This window comes from Gavialis gangeticus, unplaced genomic scaffold (genome assembly GCF_001723915.1).
Source record: "Gavialis gangeticus isolate Ggan-Ray unplaced genomic scaffold, GavGan_comp1, whole genome shotgun sequence".
Taxonomy (NCBI): domain Eukaryota; kingdom Metazoa; phylum Chordata; order Crocodylia; family Gavialidae; genus Gavialis; species Gavialis gangeticus.
Genome location: NW_017728994.1, coordinates 16,558,973 through 16,580,394, shown reverse-complemented (window position 1 = coordinate 16,580,394; position 21,422 = coordinate 16,558,973). Strand labels below are relative to the sequence as shown.

The 21,422-nt window shown below is 40.2% G+C and overlaps 1 protein-coding gene across 11 annotated transcripts in view; it reads left to right on the top strand.

Moving 5' to 3' along the window:
* Positions 1–21,422, top strand: part of ZMIZ1 (zinc finger MIZ-type containing 1) — a 607,902-nt gene that overhangs the window by 380,630 nt on the left and 205,850 nt on the right. For all 11 annotated transcript variants that reach the window (XM_019502344.1, XM_019502343.1, XM_019502355.1 and 8 more), the window contains one exon: positions 14,426–14,539. In XM_019502344.1, the coding sequence (XP_019357889.1) occupies positions 14,426–14,539 (114 nt within the window). The remainder of the gene's footprint in view (positions 1–14,425; positions 14,540–21,422) is intronic.

Here is a 21,422-nt window from a genome sequence, read left to right as displayed (position 1 = left end):
CAGGCTAGTTCCAGCATGGCCCAATTCCAGCTGATCTTAGAGGCAGCATACAGTGCTCACCCTAACCATTTGACCCCCTGTGCTGCAGGCAAGGGCCGAGATTGGCATGTGCCTCTTCTGGTGCATGGGGTCAGTCTGGAGACTCAGAGTCCGGATCATATAGCTCTATGCGCTGGATCCCTCTCACGGGCCATATGTTTGACATCCCTGGTGTAATGGATGGAACAAGAAAATTGGAGCCATTACCAGTACCTATTGCTGACTCTGTCATTGTGTTGGGGACCTCAGTCAACCACTATTATTTTCAGTTTCCCTTTTTGTAAACAGCATGGCAATATCTTCTCATTTAACTGCTATTGTCTTTAAAACACTTTGAATAAAAGGTCCTATATTACTAAATAATATTACTGAGAACTTGTGTAGTAATTTTCAAAGAACTGTGGAGATATCAGCTATGAAAAAAGCAATACGTTAAAAAGCAAAATAGCTGTTTGTGAATGTTACCATTTCAACTTCAAATAATTTGCATATGTAAGTATTAATGTGGAACTGAGCAGCCCGAGAATCTTCCTGACCAGTTTTCTCCAAACAGATTACTATTAAAATACAACGTGTGGGTAGATTCTTGTCATGAAGGCAGTTAAACAAGTGTCTGCAGCAACTGAGCTGCTATTCCCATGAGTAAAATCTATTGAATATGAATAAAATCCATTACTAACTTTACCTAATGTAAATATTTAGATCAACATTCAAATGGTACAGCCTGCTGTATTTCTGAGGGAAAGGCTAACTAATGCTTTGAGAAAATCAGCTCAAATGTGTCAAGATATTTAAACTGAAACTGTCCTACTAAATGGCACAGGCACTAGAGAAGGAAGGTCCCATATTAAATTGGCCCCTAGAATGAGGCAGACACCTCTTAACCTCTGCCAGGGTGTTCTGTTTTTTATGCTGGTTGACTAACAAGAGAGGGCAATAGGCAATATTCACTCAACCACTAAGAGAAAGGAGTGAAAGTTTGATTCACCCACCCACAGAGTTCTATTAAAGTGGCATACAACAATTTGTACATGTTGCAAAATCTGGAAATATTGAGAAGGAGCAAGGATCCTTGCAGTTTCTTTCCCCCTCTCCCCACAAATGAGCTGCGGTTATGTCCCACGCCCCACCCTGCTCCATCTGGGCAGCATCTGCCCCAATCCCACTCCCTCTTGCACTGCAGGGACCTCGATCGGGGCACCTCTGCCCCCCCACACCCATTTCCTTCTCCCTCCCCTTCCACCACAACAGACTTACCAGCCAGACACCACTTTTTAAGCTGCCAGGCTGCATATCAGAAATCGGATCAATATCGGCCAATATGCCTCCTTAAAAATTGGCTATTGGTATTAGCCCGCAAAATCTCTATCGGTACACCCCTAAGACCCACATGACTTTAGGTTCTAAGATCTGAATCCAATACTCACTCTAATAGTCAGAAGAGAAGTGGCCTCAAATTTGTGGCAACACCTCATTCTGCTCAAGAGCAATCACTCTTTCCAGTGAGAACACTCTACCCTCTCCAGTCTCTGCCTTGGTTACCAGCACTGTCTGCTGAATGGTAGTACTCAAACTGGAGCTCTTTATTTCTTTCACATGAGTAGAGAGGTCTGATTTATGCCTTCTCTTCTGCCTCCTGGAAGATGGAGGAAGTAAGCAGGTGGTCACTAGTATATTCTCTGACACACAAGGCAGCATAGGGAGTGACAAACACCTGGATTACCACTGTAGATGTTGGACTCTTGGGGTCGGCAGAAGCAGTGCTGAGAGGAGGGCTACAGGGGGGCTGCAACCACCCCAAAAATCACTGTAGACCCCCCCAACCCTTCCTCCCAGCACCACCACTGCCTGGCCCAAGCACAGCCCAGGCCAGCCCCTGCCAGGAAGAACTCTGGCCCCAGCCTGCCCCGCCTAGCTCCCCTTCCCTTCTACGACAACAAACTTACCAGCTGCACACGGCTTGCCAAGCTGCTGGGCTATGCTCGTCACCACCTACATGTTGTGCTGCGGCTACACACATGCACAGGGCATTAATAGGCCACATAAGGCTGATTTCTGATACAGTCAATTTTTTTTTATATCGGTGCCGATCTGATATCAGACCGATGTATTGGTGCACCTCTAGTTGGTCTGTTTGGTAGGTCACAGCATTGTAAAATGCATGATGTGTTTGTTGTTATAAAAGAAATTACACTTGTGTTTTATATTCTAATAGGAGAAGACACTATTGTAGATATACAGAGTGTACCGTACTGAGGGTGCAGGAATGAACCATTCTAATGTGCAGGAAGACAGGCAAGTATGGCAGAAGACCAGCTTGGCTTAGCAGGGAACTCTTCAGTGAGATAAAACACAAAAAGGAAGCTTACAAGAAGTGAAAATTTGGGCAAACGACTAGGGAGGAGTTATGAGAGTATTGTTCAAACATGCAGGGATGAAGTCAGGAAGGCCATTGTGCAACTGGAGTTGCAGTTAGCAAGGGACATGATGGGTAACAAGAAGGGTTTGTCAGTACATAGGTCAGCTGCAAGAGGCAGATCAAGGAAAGTGCGTCCCTGACTGAATGGGGGAGACAACCTAGTAACAGATGTGGAAAAGGCTGAAGTACTCAATGCCTTTTTAACCTCAGTCTTCACAGGCAAGGTCAGCTCCCACACTACTGGCAGCACAGTTTGTGGAAATGAACAGCCAGCAGTGGCAAAATAACAGGTTAGGGACTACTTAGCAAAGCTGGATGCATACAAGTCCATGGAGCTGGCTGCAATTCACCCAAAGGTGGTGAGGGAGTTGACCAACATGACTGTAGAGCCATTGGCCATTATCTTTGAAAATTCATGGTGACTGGGAGAGGTCCTGGATGATTGGAAAAGGGCAAATATAGTATCTATCATTAAAAGGGAAGGGGGATCCAGAGAACTACTAACCAGTGAGTCTCACCTCAGTCCCTGGAAAAATCATGGAGCAGGTCCTCGAAGAATCTTCCAAGCACTTCCAAGCACTTGGAGAAGGTGGTGGTTAGGAAAAGTCAGCATGGATTCACCAAGGGCAGGTCATGCCTAACCAACCTAATTGCCTCCTACGATGATGACTGGCTCATTGGGTTTGGGGAGAGCAGTGGATGTGGTATACCTTGACTCTAGCAAGGCTCTTGATACAGTCTCTCACAACATGCCTGCAAGCAAGCTAATGAAATATAGGTTGGATGAAAGGACTGTAAGGTGGATAGAAAGCTGGCTGGATCATCGGGCTCGATGGGTAGTGATCAATGGCTCAATGTCTAGTTGGCAGCAGGTATTAAGTGGAGTGTCCCAGGGTTTGGTCCTGAGGCTAGTTTTGTTCAATATCTTCATCAAAGACTTGGAAGATGGGGTGGAGTGCATCCTCATCAAGTTTGCAGATGACACCAAGCTATGGGAAGTAGTAGATGTAGTTAGGATTCAGAGAGACTCAGACAAATTGGAGGACTGGATCAAAAGAGATCTCAGGAGGTTCAACAAGGACAAGTGCAAAGTCCTGCACATAGAATGGTGGAATCCCATGCATCAGTACAGGCTGGGGACTAACTAGTAAAGTAGCAGCTCTGCAGAAAAGGACGTGGGGGTTACACTGGACAATAAACTGAATATGAGCCAACAGTGTGCCCTTGTTGCAAAGAAGGCTAATGACATACTGGGCTACATTGCTAGGAAAGTTGCCAGCAGATCGAGGGAAGTGATTCTTCCCTTCTATGTGGCACTGGTGAGGCCACATCTAAAGTACTGTGTCCAGTTTTGGGCCCCCACTACAGAAAGAATGAGGAAAAATTGGAGGGAGTTCAGGGGAGGGCAACAAAATGGTGGGGGGTGGAGGACATGACTCATGAGGAGAGGCTGAGGTAACTGGGTTTATTTAGTCTGAAGAAGAGAAGACTAAGGGGGGATTTAATAGCAGCCTTCAATTACCTGAAGGGTGGTTCCAAAGAGGATGGAGCTGGACTGTTCTCAGTGTTGGCAAATGACAGAACAAGGAGCAGTGGCTTTAGGTTGCTGCAACCAAAGTTTAGGTGAGATATTAAGAAAAACTTCCTCCCTAGGAGGGTAGTAAAGCATTTGACCAACCAGGCTAGCTAGAGAGGTTGTGGAATCTGCATCCTAGGTGCTTTTTAAGAATCGGCTAAAATAAAGCCCTGTCTGGAATGATCTAGTTGGAGATGGTCCTGCTTTGAGCAGAGGGTTGGACTAGATGACCTGTTTAGGTCCCTTCCAACCCTAATTTTCTGTGACTGTGCAGCTATTTATATACCAAGGATATAACCCAGAAAGAGACACAACTATCTAATTCTGAGGAGCAAAGTCAGATAGTAATTCTTATTTTAGCTCTTTTAGCTTCTGCTAATGGTTTTCAAGGTATATCCCTGATTCTCAAATGATTTCTTAAACTAAGTTGACAACAGGAGGTTGCTCCCTGATGCACAGCATCTTTCCTTTCCAACCCCTCTCCCTTCATGCCACCTCAATTATGTCCCAGTCTAAGGGACCAAGACAGCAAAATGGTTTAGCTTTTGTTGCTGCAGGGTATATTGGATTTTATTTTAACCTCTAAAATAAATTAGGATGACATCTGCATGTTATGAGTGTGGCCTTTGATTCCTGAGTGATCCCTGTTGCTACAGGGGGGGAGAAATGTTACTAACCTACTGAGGGAGCTTGCACAGAACAGACTAGTATGAAACAAGGAGCTGGACAATTATAGTAGGAAATGTAGAAGGAAAGAGAAAAAACCTAGGGAACACTCACTGCGTTATCTTACTTGCATGTTTCTTGTCCTGTTACATCCCTAGTCAGTTCTCTGGTTGTATAACTTGAAAACCCTTTGAACACATGTGGAGTTCTTCAGCAATACAAGTTGTGCTGGTTCACTGTTTACTATTCAATTACTTACACCTGTTTCCAGAACACTTTCGCTGAATTTGGCTCTTGAGACTTGCCTGGTAGTGTTCCCTTATTAAGCAGTATATAAATTTGGCCCAGTTTTTCTGTTGTGGCTGTTATTTCTCTATTTTCATGCATTTGGATGCAGTGGATAAAATTTTGCTTTCTTTGCTCATTATTGTTATTGTTCCTTCTCCTTGAAATGTAAACCTTAAATGGCCCAATGGATCAAAGGTGGTCTGTTCTCGCAGTTGCTTCTGTTAAGTAGCTACAGGTTTCATACTTAGCATCATGGCTTGTGCCTGTTGTTATTCTCTCTGTACCTGTTTTCCACTAGCCAATAGGGAGGGCTAGGGACTTTAACAAAACATTTGTAAAACAAGCTGAGAGCTTCTGATGAAAGAAACTATTGAAGTGCAAGATATTTTTATAAATTAGTGTCTGCTTTGAATCCAAAAAATACCTCAATTTGGGGAATTTTCATATGTGAATAGTTCACAGCTTAGGTCTTTCTATATATTGATAAATAAAACAACCTTTGACCCTGAAACAGATTGTAGAGAATTCAGTTATGTATAGCTACATCTAAGTAAGTAGAGTTCAATGTTCCAATAGAAAGAAAATAGCTCAACACTCCCCTCTATCTGAAGAAAGAAAAGGCCATTTCTTTTGATACTTGGTTTCAGCTGTGTTTTTAATTTAGTAAGTATAGCTTCTGACGCATACAGATTTTCAACTGTATAATCACATTACTTGACCATCAGAAAAAGGAAAACCACCTATTTTGGGTCATGGCTTTTTCCACTTTAAAAGCCCATCAGCAGTTAGCGTCTCATATTTCTACAGCACTTTAGTTCTTTAGCCGCCAATGAGGGGCATGTCAGGGAATGAGAAAGGGATTTATTTCATGAATGAAGAACTGCAGCAGTTATCCAGGCCTGAGAGAGGGGGTCACGGCTGGGCTCAATAACTGAGCTTTCTGAGCTTTTACACTAATAAAGGGCTCAGTTAATGAGTTGTAGTGAATGATCATGGCTGGAATGTAGGTCCTCTGTTGTTTGCTTGTGGCACTGAGTGACCTATCAAATTTAGGACTGAAAGCACTATGTTTGTATGCTGTGTTATATACAAGGAATAGCCTTGTCTCCTATCAGTTATTCTGTAGCAAGGGCATCTAAATGAAAATTGTGTTTATATTATTTAGATAAGCAATTCATTTTGATGTCAGAGCTTAACTTGCTTTGTCTAGAATTTGGGACCTCACTAATTCTGCCTTAGGTTGAAAATCATCTAATCTTCCTTTTTTTTTTTTTTTAAATCTTATTTTTTTCCCCAGTCTGTCTGTATCAGGGATTAGAATATGTTTTCATTAAATGCATCGAGAACCGTGTCCAGATGAATAGTAAGATATGAAGTAAATAGGTAAAAAATATTGAATGATATTCTAGATAGAAATTATTTTGGGGAGTGAGGAGTTTCAGCCAAAAAGGCTGTACTGGATTGGAATTTGCCAAAGTGTCTAAATGTTGAATCTTTCTTACACTGGGAATCCCTAGAGGTGAAGAAATCTTTTTAGATACAGATAAGTTGGGTCAGGTCCTCACCTGCTGCTGCTTGATTTACCTCCAAAAGGACTGCACTGCTTTCAGTGTTTACAGCTCTTGTAATTTTATAATGTCTCACAATATTTGACTGGAGTTTTTATTAAATCCTTGGATCCTGGAGTCGCATGATAATACTAGAATCCTAGCTTTTATGGTTGCAGATAAAAGCTTGAAAACAAAATCTCCAGAGGCTTAAAAACCAGAAGACAAATAAAATATCCTCCTATATTTCATAGACTTCATAGATTTCATAGACATAAGGGCTGGAAGGGACCTCAGAAGATCATGGAATGCAGCCCCCTACCTGAAGGGCAGGAAGTCAGCTGGGGTCCTAGGATCCCAGCAAGATAAGCATCCAGTTTTTTCTTGAAGGTGTTCAATGTAGGTGCTTGAACCACCTCCAAGGGCAGGCTGTTCCAGACCTTGGGGGCTCGGACAGTAAAGAAATTCTTCCTTATGTCCAGCCTGAAACAGTCTTGCAGTAGTTTATAATCATTTGACCTCGTCATCCCTTGGGATGTACATGTTTTTTAAAAATTTTAAACCAGACAGATTTTGGGAGATCCCACCACAGTGATGACAGTATCCACCAGGTTAAGTTCTAGACCTGTTGTTTTTTGTCAACAAATTCCACACACCTCGTAAGTCAGTTGCAATTGCACCAACATAAATGGATGTACTTGCAAATTGCTTCTTTTCTCCACTTCTTATCAAGTAAATTACCTTTTAAGAAAATATGTATATTAAAGTATTTCCATGTGTTAAAGTAATTTAAGGTACAGTATTATTATTTTAAAAAGAAGGAAAATATGACTACTCATTTTTCTTCATGGGTTCCATATTCTTGCCTTTCAGTTTGGATTGTACAATTAGTGATGCCAACTTCATTTTACTTCTGAATAAACTTTGTCTGAACAATTGCAGTTATGAGTGTCCCACTTTTCCTGTAGAAAAATATATATATCCCACACAAAACTGATCATGCTGCTTTGTGATCAAAGGGCTCGAACATGATTTTGCCATATGCCCTGAGCCAAAGCAGTTCAGTATTGCAAAGTGCAGCCCTGGAAATAATGCTGCATTACGCCTCTGTTTTTCCTCTGCTCTGGAGGGTAGGTACCCTGAACCAAGCTGTGCAAAATGGGTTGCTGCATAACTCCAGGAGCTGGTAAATTCCAAAGGGTCTTGATCTGGTTTGCTGTTTAGATCAATCATTCAGCTCCCAAATCCAACACCATGATTATCTTTTTCTAAAAAGGAGGCAGAATAGAATTCTTTGCCTTGTCTTGCCAGAGTTTCACTTCCATGGTCAAGTTTTCCTTCAAGTAGACACTTCATCCAGAAAGCTGCACTCCAAAGCATCTTTCCAGGGAAGGGCTTATGACAGTGTGTATGTTGCATGCTGATGCTATAAAACCTGAAGTTTTTCTCTATGCTAGGAAAATGTATTTGTTGTGAGCAAGGTGCAAGCCGCAGAATTAGCCCTGTGAGTACGAAAAATGTTTTAATTTGTATAGGTGTAGAAAGCATCAAACTGAGTCCAGGCTTCATTGCTGATGCTCAGTGATGGTTAATTTCTTAGGAAAGGTAGAAGGTATAACATACATCTAATTAGAGCACCGTGGCATTTCTTTCCTAATGCAACAAAAAACCCGCCATTTGTTGTTAGTGTATTTTGCAGCCTGTAAGAAAAAACTCCAATGCTTAGTAGCTAGTGAAGCTAGACACTAGACAAGGTCCAAGTGGCTAACCATGTGAGAAATGCAGTGACTGTAAGCTGGTGTTAATTAACCTAGAATCTAGCAACATGGCTTAACGTCTGTGTGATTAGTTACGTTATCATTCAGCAGTTCAATTAAAGTGAGAAGTGAGACGCAGAGCAGACATAACTGGGCAAAATAAACAGACAACTTGAGTCAGCCTTCATAATTTGGTGCGACATCACATAAATAAATGCAATAACTTGTTTAGCATAGTTAAGCAGTTTGCTACTCAAAAGCACCCTATTTGCATGACATCCCATTTGAGCAGCAGTTAAGCTGTGGCAAATTAGGTCTGTGTCTTCGCAGTCTGACATATTTCAAAGTAAAGAGAAAATATTTTTCCCCCCTCAAAAATATACAAGTTTTTAAATTAAAATTCCACGTTTATTTTCTGTAGCAACAAATCAAAACATAGAGTCTCTGTTGAGAAGATTTTGTTTTCCACATCACTGTTGTCATGTTAGTATGTCTTGATATATGCATGAGATAACTTTAACCCTATATAATCGCCCTTAATTTTGCACTTTCATTGTTCTAGTACTTATTGCATTTCTGTATCCAAATCATGCTCACATCCATCCAGGTTGTAGTCTTCCATATTTAGAAGTGATCTGCTTGGTGTCCGCACCATATTTCAATCTGGAAAACTGGTTTCTCTTTCTAAAATTTGCTTAAACTTCTGTGATAGAAAGCATGCATTGTGGTGTGTGGGTAGAAAACTCTATTTATAAACTGATTGTCTGAAGTATTTGGGGCCCTTTGAAAACTGAAAATCTTGATCACGGGTGTGCATTACACTTACTGGTGCGTGTATTACACTTTAATGGTCCACTGCTGAGTGGTATCAGATGTCAGCATTTTGTAGGTCACCTTCCAAGCGAAGAAGTCAGTGATGGAGAACTGAGATGTATTCTAGGAATATTCTCATTTTATCTATATTTTAAACAACACCTATAAAAGAGGTAGTCACCAGTAGCATGCATAAAATCCACTCTCATAGGGATCTCATCCCCTAGACAGTGCCAGTAACCAGAATGGAGCTCTGCTCCAGAATTAGCTGCATGGGAGTTGAAGGCAGAGAGCAAACAATCCTTGCTATTTGCTTCACCTCCGTGAACAAAACTGATTTGGAAACTCATTAACACCACATTTCCTTTAAGACTAAATATTTGAAAAATATTAAGTGTCTAACAGCACCATCTGGTGACCTCTGCCATAACCTTATATATCACATACAAAAATATGCTACCGAATTTTTATGCTTTATTTTTTTATTTACATTAAATCACCTGGAGCAGATGTAATAAATACATGATTTTTTGAAGTTCTGAAAACCATTTTAAATCTGGAAGGTTCTGAAATACTGAAATTGTGACATTTAGTTAAACCTTACTTTACAGTAAAATCAAATGATGTTGAAGACAGTCTTGTACGTAAATCTTAATTCTTAGAGTTTTACATAATTTCCTTGACACAATTGTCTCTCATAGTGGTAGGTACATTGTTGTTGATTAAGAAACATCAAATGACACTGTGGTTGTAAGCAAATTAAATTATAACGTGCTTGGCCAGCCAAATCAGATTAAAAAAATATTGTATACTCCAGTCTAGGTTCCATAGTTGTTAAATTTAGCTTTTTCCCTACTCCTTTTGGCTGATGGGGCTGTTTTTAATTGTTTCACCCTCAACATTTTCTAAATTATATGTAAACAAGGTTAGTCATCAGAATTGCCCAGTATAGATAGGACCTGGTTTCAAACAAGACTTTTTAGGCCAGATCCTATTCCTGTTTGTTTTGCTGACAATTTAAAAAAAACTGAACCATAAATGTCGAATGTTTCTTAAAGATGCTGCACTGAGAGATGGCTTAGCCACAGGTTAAACATTGTGTTTACCTTGTAGAAGTTTTGGACCATGACTGTAGCCAGTATGTTAATATCTTGTTTGCTGAGTACATTACCAAGTCTTGCAAGTCCTTCTTTGTAAGGATGGGAATTTCTTCAGTGCTCGTCTCATCCTCACTGTGTTAGCCAGAACAAGTGCTGCAGCCATCCGTTAATAAAAATCAGTAGTAGTTTTGAGTGTTTTCTTGCATGACTAGGATGTGATTTCTCTTCTGTGTGTGTGTGTGTGTATTTCGTTTGCTTTGTGTCTTAATGGATTTCCTATAAAATCTCCACATGTACCCACATACACACAAAAAACCTTTACCATCCACAATACTGAAAAATTTCAGGCATCAACTTTTCTCTAGTTCCAGATGCTGTTCAAAATTGTAGTTGTTCAGATATTCAATATATTCTGTACATTCATAAGCACCCAACTTGTAATGCAACGCTTATAATAAAACTCTTTCTATACTTGACTAGACAAAAGCAGTTGAAATTCAATGAGTCTATGAGAGGAAACTTGACAGAGTTGCAAAACACAAAATTAATTGGAGTCATTGTAACCATTCAACTTGAATTGGTGGCTTGACTTCAAGATAGGTTATGCGATGACATAGCCAAGTAAAATGAACAAATATATGTAGTCTTAAAAATAAAATAAATTTACTTTGGTCATTTACACTTGGAAAAGAATATTTTTTTTTTAACATTGTGCATACTTAAATAGGTGCCACAGTAGGCTATAATGCTTTTTGTTTTGTTGAGGTTGCTCAGCTAAGGTTATGTGGGGGATCTGTGCTGTCACTACAATGAGTGATTTGCACTGTTTGGTTCACTCCATTTTGCACACCATTCGCACTTTCTGTATACTTTTCTGGATTCAGTATAACGGAAGCCGCACTCAGGGTATAGTGCACTATAAGGAGCTGACTCTGCTTTAGTTTTTTTCCATGAATAAAAGGATGGCAGTAGTACTATGTACTGAGAGATTTGGCAGCAGATGACCACAGCTTTGGAGATCATATGAAGCCTTTTCAAATGCTTTCAGTCTCTTACTTTTCTGCCAGCTATGCAGCACCAGTAACCCAAACTACCTGACTCATTGGTGTCTGTTTAGAGAGGGCATAAAAAACTCCCACCTTATCTTTGTGTAGTTGGGGCCTCTTAATTCTCATCAGTATCTGAACAATTTTGACTTCACAAAAAATCAACTGTTTATTCAGCTGCCAAAGAAAGGTTGGAGGAAACTATTTAATTGGACAAAGGTGTATGTTTGGCTCCATATTTGTAGAGAAGAGAGAGATACCACATTGCATAATGCCTATTTGCGTTTCAGTTCTGCAATTGTTTGGCAAATCTACTCCTCAGATACCACCCATTTCTTGTTACTACAAAACCCTCTAACAAAGAGCTGCCATAGAGTAAAGAGTATTATAACACAGTCCAAAAGGTCACAGGCCTAAGAGCTTTGTCACACCCTGCTATGGGAGAAGACTTGTTTTCACTCATTGGTACTGGAGCTAATGTCTTTGGCTTACCTGGAAGGAGAGTAAAGGCAGAGAGAACTGAAAGCCTTTAATATGAACAGTTTGGATATGGGACTAATTATTAAAGTATTGCCAACCCCAGATAGCCAAGAATGATGAGCCAAAACCCCTTTGCAAAATTATGAGATTAGCTTAAAATAAAGAACATATTAAAGATAACAACTTGTGGTTTCTTTTTAATTGTCTTTAGGATTTTTATCTTTCCGGATCCCGCTTTCAGGCTTTTGTAAGCAAATCCAAGATCTAGGAGCTTCCGTCCCCCACCCCCCAAAGGAAATTGAGTTTCCTGCATATGCTCTAATTTTTAATAGTTGGGACTTTGGGTAAAACATCAAACATAATCAGAGCTGGCACTCTATAATTATACAGCAAGTTTGAGAGAATGTTTACATGAAATTTAAAAGTATATATTTAGGAAAGGAAATAAGCAAATCTTTAGAATTAATAATAATTTTTAAAACCACTGTTGTGGTGTGGTATCTGAACATTTGCTGGCAGGGCAAAACATTTTGAATCATCACTTTTCTGTCAGGTCTGCTGGATCTGCTGTTTTCATTAAGTAGAATATTTTATGGCCTCTGTAATAAGAAATCTAACCAGCCACCAATAAGGAAAGAAGTTTTGGTTATTGATGCTGCTCATAGCAGGAAGAAAAATGAGAGAATGGGAGCATTTGTAAAGCTTTCGTCTAGTCTCCAAAGCTGTGATTGTCTGCTACAAAATCCCTCAGTATGTAGTACCATTTCAGTTCTCCTTTTCTGTCCATCAGCTCCTTGTTAATCTCAACCTTCTACTCAAAATCTATAAAGCAAAGCGACAAAAAGTTAGTGGAAAGTTCACTTAACCGTGACTATTTGGAGATAGCAGGGGACAGGTAGTTTGCACCTGTTTTACCCCTTTTGATGATCAGGGAAGGCCAGTATCATCCTCTGAAAATGGTAATTCTTGGATTTATATGTTAATTCTGGGAATGACTGGCTGAGAATTTAACAACAGGCCTTCCAGCGGCCTCTCTTATGCATGTATTTTCTGGCACTAGTGAGAAACAGAAATTGTGAGGTTTGGGGGTTAAGTTGTGTGTTTCTCTCCCTCCCTCCCCACAATTGCAAGTTTTTAAGGATACTGCAAAATGTGTGCCACTGCTACTTGTCCCTAGGAAGCTCCCCAGGTTGGGTAGGGGAGGCTCAGGCCAGCAACTGTGCTGACCCCATCAGTCTTACCTGGGGTTCTGGGGACCTCTGGGAGCTGCAGCTGTGGCACTCCTGTAGCATGAAGCTTGGTTGGCAGCCCGAGTGTTGCTCCAGCTGACTAGGTTCTGGGTTTGGGCAGTGCACACTGCCGCCACGTGCAGCGATTTTTTTAGGCATGTTTTCTTTTTTACCGTGGCATCACTTCGTACCTAGGTAGATATCTGAAAACTAAACTTCAATAGGTTTCAAAGTTAAAACAAAGGCTTTTGCTTTGTGGCATGTTGAATTCTGCCCCCTTCTTCCCTTGTTAAAATTTTGGGATGTCACATTTTTACCTTATCTGTTGTCATCCTGAAGCACAGCCCTCTACTAGTTCACAACTTTTATCCCAGCCACATTCAGTTACAGCTATACAAATGTTTAATAAATAACAGCAAACGTGATCTCACCACAGTCAGTCAGCTCTTCGGTGTACATGATGTGAAACTGACGACAGGCAGGTCTGCCCTGCAGTTGGCTGACAGAGGCAGAAATCTAGATATTCTGAGTGCACTGCTGGACTGCTGGCTCTGTGTCCCCCTCTCCAAAAGTTAGAATTGAGCCCAAATCAAAGAAGTTAAATGCAGACTGAGATTAGGTCTGAAAATTCCTTGAGGTTGGAGCTAATCAATATCAGTGTCCAGTTTGAACCAGTTAACTCTTGGTGCAAGTCATGAAGTTGTAAAACAGGGGTGTCAAGTATATGATCTGTGGGCTGGATATAGCCTGCAGAACCACTGTATCTAGCCCAACAGGTTACCACCAGAATGTGGGGGCTGTGGCCAGAAGGAGGAGTCTGCCACAGAACCTGGGCTTCTGGGCACTGGCCGACATGGCAGACAGCAGCATAAGGATAAGCTAAAGCTGATACAGTCCCAATCATCATTCAGCTTCTTCACCCATTACCACTGAAGCGTCCCTGCCTCCTTGGCCAACAGCCCTGCTGTCACCTTGGGCTGTGTGCTCCATACAAGAACCAGAGCCAGAGCTGCCTCTGCCATGTACCCTATGCACTGCTGCCATGGTACGAGACACGTACCAGCAGTTCAGGCTGCAGTATAGAGCATATACCACACAGTGGGAACTCGAGTTGCTGCCTGTGCGCCTTGGACAGAAGTTGGGGCTCCAGCCTGCAAGGAGCCCCATGGTCTGCATCTGGCTCAGGGAAGGAAGGAAGTTTGACAGCTCTGTTCTAGACGATGGGATCTGGAGTTTCACTTCAAACTAACACATCTGAAACAAGGGTACAGTAACCAGTATACAGATGAGAGAGAAAACAGTTGGTTTGCTGCTCATTCCCCACATGACTACATCTATTCCCACCAATTCCCAAAGCATATGTTTTTGCGTCACAATTTTTTATCTTTGAAATAATGTGATCCAGAGAGTTCATCTAGCAATTGTGATAATATATTTACCATGTCATTTAATCTCCTCTTTTCAGCACTTACAGAATCCTGCCAACTTTCATAATGCAGCTACAGAGCTCCTGGACTGGTGTGGAGATCCCAGAGCTTTCCAGAGACCTTTTGAGCAGAGCCTGATGGGCTGTTTGACGGTATGTCAGTTCTTTCTCTGATGGCATTTCTTTCTCTCCCCAGTTATACCATTTGTCAAAATTTGGTAAATGGCCTTTGAATTGAGGAACCATTGAGGTTTTTTATGGCTCATGGTTCCTTATTCTACAGATGTTAATATCTATTTATTTTTCATGATTAGTTTGACTTTATTTTAATATAAACAGAACTAGGTGATGCAGAGTGATCACTTGCTGGGAAGGGGGAATCACAGATATTTGGCCTGCATCTCTGCATACAGGCACAGAACATAGTTTCATTTTGGTTTTGTATTGCCAACAGGCAGTTACTCCCCAAATCACATTTTTGTGGAAGGGGTTATGTGACCACTCCTCTGATGTAACCAGGGTATTGTTTTTCTTATGGTCTTTAGATGAACTGTATTTCAGAGAAGTCTGTCATTTGCTATATTCCATTGCAGACGTTGACTCTGGGTCAAATCTTGCCTTATGAATTAAGTGAGTCCTGTTGTCTCTAGTGAGACTCCTTTTCTATCTTAGAGAAATTTGACTGGTCCAACAGCAGCTCTGATACCAAATGCAAACCGTTCATATCAGTGCACCCAAAGTATTAATTCTTGTTTTAAAGAGAAATGTTTCTGATGCTCTGTGGATCAGGATCCAGTCCAAAATGCTCACCAGAGTCAAGAATTCTGAGGCAGTACACTCTGCATCTGGTGAGGTTGTTTACAGTCTTTATTGCAGCTTTTATAACAATATAATAATAAAATTGCATTAAACACCTAACACAAGGATGTATTCAAGGTATATTAAATAAAGAACCTACAAAGGAGCTATCAGGTTAAGGAACAATAAATGAAGAGATCACCTGTATAGCTTATAACATACTTCAGTGCAAGTGTTACCAGATGCTTGTTATCAAGGAAGAAAAATTGCATGGGTTGTTCATACAGTATATAATCAATGTACATCAAATAGGTACTAAGAGCAAGATTCAGTTTTAGGACTCCAAATGTTAAGGAATGGCTCCATCTTAGTGTGTTTAAGTGTATAGCAGCCCTCTGATTTCTGTGCCAAAAAGGTGGAATACATCTAGTAATCTATAAAGAGGTTTGTATCAATTTTTCTCAATAGTAAAATTTCTTGAGAAATTTTCTTCACATACAACAGACTCAACCATGTTTAAGGTTTATGTTGTTTTCAGTTAACATCCTCAGTTCTCAAATGATACGCATGAAATAATATGGCTGAAATTATATCATACATGTCTATACCTTTTTGTTGAATCTGACTTATGATATACACTGTGTTTAACTTTTGATATTTGGGAAAATGAGACCAAATGAAGCTATGTATACAGCAAACAAACTGTATACAATATTCCACCACTGAGCTCTGCTAAAACATTATAATCCTGATCTGCAACTTCCTCACCAGACAAATCTTTTCTTTTCTGCAAAAACAGACCTGTAGTCATGCCTAAGTGTAAGGGCAAAATAAGGTCTAGACTATCAGAGGTTCATTTTGGTCACAGAGCAGAAAGAAAAAAAAATGCTCTGTGAAACATGGTGCTGTGGAAAGTTTAATGGATAAATGGAGTTTCCTGAAACTAATCTGCTATATTTTTTAAGGGAGGGAGGGTGGAGCTTCCTTTGCTTAATATTGTGAGCATTTGAATGACCCATGTTGAGTGACCCTTTGATTTCTGCTCACCCCAAAGAGATGAACTGGGCAGAATAAGATCCTACCTTTTTATATTTTTGTTACATACAAGAGCATTTTCTGCAAATACCACAGCAGCACACTTACACTGTAATCTCTAGATCTGCCTAATGGAAACAAAAAGAAACTTATTGAGTTTTAAAAAATACATTGAATTTGCAGAGTAGAGAAAAATTGCACACACAATTGCAAACTTATTATTTCTGTCCCCTCAGTGATGTAAAAGTCTTGTTTTTCATTATGTTTATAATTTCCTAGGCCCATATTCTCCAATCAAGATCAAGTGCACCTCATCACATGTGCTGGAAATATGCCATTTTTTATGCTTCTTAAGTGGGATGTGGGTGGGTCTTCCTTATATTTATTAAAAAATCTTTGTTTCTGAGCATATTCAAAAGTGATTTTTTTCAGGACTTTGATTTTTCCTTTCCTTTCCTTTCCTTTCTTAATCTTTGCATTGAGGACTAAGATTGTTTATTTAATCACTTTAAAAGAGGGCTTTATACAGTCTTTTCAGTTTGTCAAACAAAATAGTAGTAAGATCAGACATGGGACATTTCAACCCCTAAGAGTTTCTCAGGATTTTCCATCCCTGTAACTCTTAAGTGAATACATAATTTATAGTGACATTTGTTGTGAAATGCCATAAGCAAATTTGATATGTGCTTAGGAGCTTGACACATTCTATGTTCTTAAGAGGCAGTTTGGCTTAAGTTTGGCATTACTTACTAATTTTCTTACTTAGTTGTGATGATTACACCATGGTTTCCAAATGACTAAGGCCTCCTCTACACATTACAGATATTGCACAATTAACTGGGTGCCTGCTTGTTGCAGATGCAGAGGGAGCCCAGGATTGGGCTCCTCCTGCACTGGAAATAAGGTGCGATTAGATCTAATGTGTGATCCCACAGTCGTGTTTCCTGCTAGGCTTGCATGGCATGGCAGGAGGCACGACTGTATAAATCATACATTAGATCAAATCATGCCTTTACGCACATGTAGAGGGGGCATGAAAAAGATGTAAAAAGCCTGTTGCAGCAGGATTATTAACTGTTTTATTTGTCCAATCCTTAAAATGACCTTTGAAAACAAATTACTTTGGAACTTCATTACTTTTGGGATATAAATTAAAAAGCACTTAGCTTCTGCCATCATTATAGCATTTGAATTACACAATTCCTAAGATCTAACCTTTAATAAATGACCCAGGAGCTTCTACAAAATATGAGAAATGCTTCCTTGTAAAGGCTTGTCCTCTTCAGTATGTAGATAATTTTTATCTTCTCAGCTTCTCACACAACCCCCAGTCCTGCTTTCCAGCAATAAAGAATTTTATGATGCTAACCTATAGGAACATATCCAAATGTTTCCAGCATGCAAATTACATGAAATTGTAACATAGTGGGATGTTTTGTGCCCTGGGATAATATTCAGTCCACACTGTGGAGTATCCAAAACCCCAAATGTGTTAAGAATGCAGACAAAGGGCAGGCTTTCTCCCAAATGAGCAGATCATCCATTCACAAAGTACAAAGTTAAGAAATGTGAGATGCAAGAACAGGTTTTAAGCACAGACCTCTGTACTGTTGCGAAGAATCAGTCAAGTGTATTTGGCAGATCTGCATGGATAGCAGTTTTATTCTCTGTCTGGGTCAAGTTAAGTCTAATATTTTTTTTTTCCAGAAATAACAAATTAAGAGTGAATCCTACCCTTAAAAGACAAATTGCCTTTAAACTTTTAAACTGTGATTTTGGATCCAGGCCTACCTTCTGCCTGCCTCTAGACTAATACAGCTAACTATCTTTCTTTTTTTCTATCCAAACAGTGGCTCTTGGAAATTAATATGTTGGTGCTACTCACCAGCTTCTTGCGTATGTTCACAGTTATATCTCCTTAACTTAATAATAAAACCCAGTTTTTATTTTACTGCCCGGAAACCAAAATACCTGCATAAAAAAGTCCATATCATTGTTTTGTGTGTCCTCACCAAAGTTGCCAGCTTTGATTGCAGAATTGCTGTTGTTGATGATGACATATGAGCCTGTGTGTCATGATTTTGAGGTCTTATAATGTTTGTAGTGTTAGCAGGTATAGAATATTATTATGATGTAAACTGCATGAATCAGATACATCCAGAGTAAGTGAAGAACTTCAAAGCATAACTTTCACAGTATCACTTTTTTCATAGCAACTGTATTTAGGGTAATAGATTTGACTTTGTACATTCTCTGCCCTTGATATAAACAAGTTAAAATTGTTTCTATATGACCCAGTGAAATTATAAGGGGGTAACAGATGTGACTTTTCCCCTTTTTAGAATAAGTTCAGTATTTTTCACATAACCAATACAGTTTTCAGGAAAATTAGACAAGTTTTTATTTGACCTAAAATGGGGTATGTTTAGCTTTTAAAATATCTTTTGCTCATTAAGTGAGACTTTCTACTGGGATTCTTCCCTTAAAAAGGAAAATAAACTTAGCCAAAGAGTAGTACTTTGCTGAAATAGTGCTAGTTTCACAGTAATTCTAGAACCCATGGTGAATAAGTACTGAAATAAAAGAGCAATATAATTTTATAGGGAAAGTCATTTAAATAGATAAATAAAATGCAAGTAGATGAAGGAAAATCTTGAATACAGTCTAGAGAGAGTCCACAGGAAATAAGTGGAAATGTACATAAAATTTGAATACAATATGAGTTTTCTCTTAGAGAGAACATGCATGTTTCTCTTCTGATTTTCAAAGTAAAACTAGGTGCTGTCTGAGTTCCTTTTCCGTGATGGTTACTTTGCAAATTAGGTTTTGCAGGCCTAAATTCTGACTAGGAATGAAATTGGATCTGTAAATTTCTGAAGTATCAGTTTGATATGGTATTCTTCCTCATGTAACATGAAATCTTACTTAGTGTTGAATTAAAGGCTAGGGACAGATATTACACATAAACCAATTTAAGTGATCAGAAGCTGGTTTAAACCTGTAACAGAACAAACGTTCAGTACACATAAACCAGTTTGAAAATGGTTGAAACCAGTTTGAGGTGAATTTTGTTGAATGTAATATAAGACTTAACTGTTTTGGGTCAAATCAGTTTATGCAGTGTCTGTCCCAGATCATTCTCTAGTTTAAGATAAACCAGACTCCCCCAGCATCCCAGCAGGGCTGGTTCTTCCCCTCTGCTCCCTGGCTGCAGCTTTGGCAAAGACTGCAGGCTGCTTCCCGCTCTCCTCCTCACCACTCCCTGCTAAGCAGGAGTTCCCCCCTGCCCTCTGCTCCCTCGCTGGTGTTCAAGCAGAGACTGCAGGCATCTGTCTGGCTTCTTCCAGCTAAACAGGGATTATTCCCCCCACCCCTCTGCCTTACACCTCTCAGCATTAGCTAGCGGACCACATGCTGACTACATGTTGTGGGAGACAACAAAGGCTTTTTGGAACTAATCAACAGGTAGGTCCTTCCTTGGAAAAGCTGTTTAAGAAGAGCTTGAACTAATGGAGAGAGGCTTTGTTTTCTTAATAGGTTAATAAACACTGAGCTAGGGGTGATAAATATTCCCTGCTGGGCTGCTTGGGAGGAGGAGGATTACTTGGGGGGAGGAGGAGGGGTGGGGGAACGGGACATCAGAGCGTCCTACCCAGGCCTGGCCACGCCCCTGCTCAGCTCAGCTCTGCTCAGCTCAGCTCAGCTCTGTGGAAGTGAAGGGAAGGGAGGGCTGCTCTAGTGCCCCCCCAACCCTGGCTTCTAGCCTGAGCCACTGCAGGCATGTGCCTGAATTACTTCAGTCCAGAAGGGATGTCTATGTGGTTATAAACTGGTGCAGCCTAGCCAGGTTAAACTAACCTGCAAAGGTTGAATCAATTCAGGCTCAGGGTTTTTGAATGTCTGTCCCTAGCAAAGGTGATAGCCTGGGAAGTTTGTAAAGCACTATGGAGTAAAAAGATGTTTCATAAACATGATGTTATATTATGACAGTTAAAACATTTTGCTCTATAAACTTACTTACTTACTCAAAGAACACTGTATATACAACTTGACTTCTGATCCTTCCGAAGACCAACAGTAAAAAATAATTTGGGTAATGATATCAAGAACTTAAACCCAAATTGGTTGGCAAAATTTTCATGTCCTTCTTTGCCTATTCCTACCTCCACCTTAATCCTATTCCATTATTCTGCCATTGCTAAGCATTCTGTTAAATTAGTGGTATTATTTGGAGGCATTGCTAACTAATGTACTGCAGGGAAGTCAGTGTTCTAATAATAATGAAAAGAGGGTTAAACTGAGACCACTGAAAAGATCCATGCATGTGCCTTCAGCTGCTTTCAGTTGGGAACAACAAACCAATACTTTGCACTCTTCTAGCTCCCTTTATATGAGAACTTGCAGTGATTTTTTTATGGTTATTTAGGTCATACAGCATGCATGCAAGGTAGGTATTTATGAAAGATGCTCACAGTTGCAAGCAGTGCCCTCTGGTATGGAACATTGCAGCTGTTTAACAACTTACTCCCTGCATCTGATTCAAACTGCAAGAGAAATTTAGGTAGGCAGAATGTAATTGCCAGATTTCTCTTGAGCACAAAGCACTGGGATAATTGCAGCTTCTCTTATCAAATGTGCTGTGGGTTCTCTGACTGCAAGTAGTCAGGACCTCCGTTTTTCATCTCCTTAGAAGGACAGTGTTTCCTAGGCTACCTTGCCTGCAAAACACAATGTTCAAAAATTAAAAAATAATTAAAAATGAATTAGGGGTAGACATTCTCCCTGTGAGTCACAACACATCTTCTTTCAATGTCTAGATAGGCTAGGTACAGAAATTACACATAAGCCGGTATAAGTGATCAGAAACCAGTTCAAATCTATAACATAACAGAACTTCAGTGCACATAAACCACTTTCAAAATGGCTGAAACCAGCTTAAGATAAATCTGGATGGATGTAGTATCAAACTTAACTGATTTAGGTTAAATTGGTTTATTGAACTTCTGTCCCAGATCCCCTCCAGATTCAAGTTAACTCACAGTCCCCCCCCCCAGGATGTTTTGCACCTCCTTGCAAATTTTCCCTCACAGGGTGGGCAGGCTAGCCTTGGCTCAAGCAGTTTGCTCCACTTAAGGAGGGAGACGTGCTGTAGCACCCTCAGGCTTCTGGCCTTGGCCACTGCAGGCATGTGGTTGCATTTCTG